Source organism: Elaeis guineensis, chromosome 6 (genome assembly GCF_000442705.2).
Source record: "Elaeis guineensis isolate ETL-2024a chromosome 6, EG11, whole genome shotgun sequence".
NCBI classification, from domain to species: Eukaryota; Viridiplantae; Streptophyta; class Magnoliopsida; order Arecales; family Arecaceae; genus Elaeis; species Elaeis guineensis.
The window spans coordinates 2,589,420-2,590,823 of NC_025998.2; the positions used below are offsets into that span (position 1 = coordinate 2,589,420).

General features: G+C 61.3%; 1 protein-coding gene across 1 annotated transcript; it reads left to right on the top strand.

Moving 5' to 3' along the window:
• LOC105047686 (cytidine deaminase 1) lies at positions 1–1,219 on the top strand. Its single transcript, XM_010926729.4, has one exon. It carries the CDS (start codon positions 88–90, stop codon positions 1,051–1,053), a length of 966 nt encoding a protein of 321 aa, XP_010925031.1. The 5' UTR covers positions 1–87; the 3' UTR covers positions 1,054–1,219.
• The last annotated feature ends 185 nt before the right edge of the window (positions 1,220–1,404 follow it).

The window sequence follows — 1,404 nt, forward strand, 5'->3', positions numbered from 1 at the left end:
AAACGAAAGCCCTCCTTTTCCACGCTTCGGGGAATTCTGGTTACCTTATACCCTAGATCAAATTTTTATCTGTATTCTTACCTCGAGATGGAGGAAGAGACGCTCAGAGAGACGGCGGAGATGGGGTTCGTGATCGAGGCGGAGGCCGCGGCGGCGATGATGACAGAATTGGGCGTCGCCTCCGCGCCGGAGCTGCTGGCGACGCTGGTCCCCGCCGCCCAGAGGCTGGCGCGGCCAACCATCTCGAACTTCCCGGTGGGAGCCGTCGGACTGGGGACGAGCGGCAGGATCTACATCGGGGTGAACGTGGAGTTCCCCGGGCTGCCGCTCCATCACTCCATCCACGCCGAGCAGTTCCTGATCACCAACGCCGCCGTCCACGGCGAAGCCGGGATCCGGTGCATCGCCGTCTCCTCCGCTCCTTGCGGCCACTGCCGCCAGTTCCTCCAGGAGCTCCGTGGGGCGGCGGAGATCCAGATCCTCGTCACCTCCGACGGCCCCGGATCCGCCTTCCGCTCCCTCTCCTCCTTCCTTCCCCGCCCCTTCGGCCCTCCCGATCTCCTCCACAAGGACCATCCCCTCCTCCTCGAACCCCACTACAACAAGATCGCCCTTTTGGACGGTGACGAGGAGGCGGAGGCCGCCGGCGGCGGCGGCGGCGGCGGCGGGACCTGCAACGGGATCGGAGGAGGGGTGGAGGCACGGTTGAGGGTAGAGGCGGAGGGGGCGGCGAGAGCGGCGCACGCGCCCTACAGCAAGTGCCCGGCGGGATTCGCGGTGGCCGATGGGAGGGGGAGGGTGTACGCGGGGTCGTATGAGGAGTCTGCGGCGTATAACCCGAGCCTGGGGCCGGTGCAGGCGGCGGTGGTGGCATACATGGCGGCGGGCGGCGGCGGAGCCGGAAAGGGATTCGAGTTCGTGGCGGCGGCGCTGGTGGAGGCGGAGGGTGCGGTAGTGTCGCACGAGGCGACGGCGAGAATCTTCCTGGCGGCGGTGGCGCCGCGGGCCCACCTGAAGGTCTACCGCTTCCGATCCTCCGCCGACCCCGCCTAGACGGCGGTTTCTGGACGCCGGGGGGCCGTTCCCTCTGGAGATGACGACGACGACAGAGAATGGACGGCTGGGATTAGATGAATTGTAACCATGCGGTGATTGCCACTCTTTATGGATATCCCACTGCTATATTTATTTTAATAAAAATCCAGGCTTAATATCTCTATCTCTATCATCGTTTGATACATCCATACTCCTACGGCTTGGATGTAAGCATATATCCATATCTTTGAAGCTAAGGTTTGGAATCTTATTTGCCAATTAAACAAGCAATAAGAGAAGTTAATTCAATTGGTCAGTTAATAATGGAAGATGGTTGGGATCTCTATGAGAAGAGCAATGCCAAACATT

Coding starts and splice junctions, on each gene's coding strand:
- LOC105047686 (XM_010926729.4), top strand. CDS start 88: ATGGAGGAAGAGACGCTCAGAGAGACGGCGGAGATGGGGTTCGTGATC.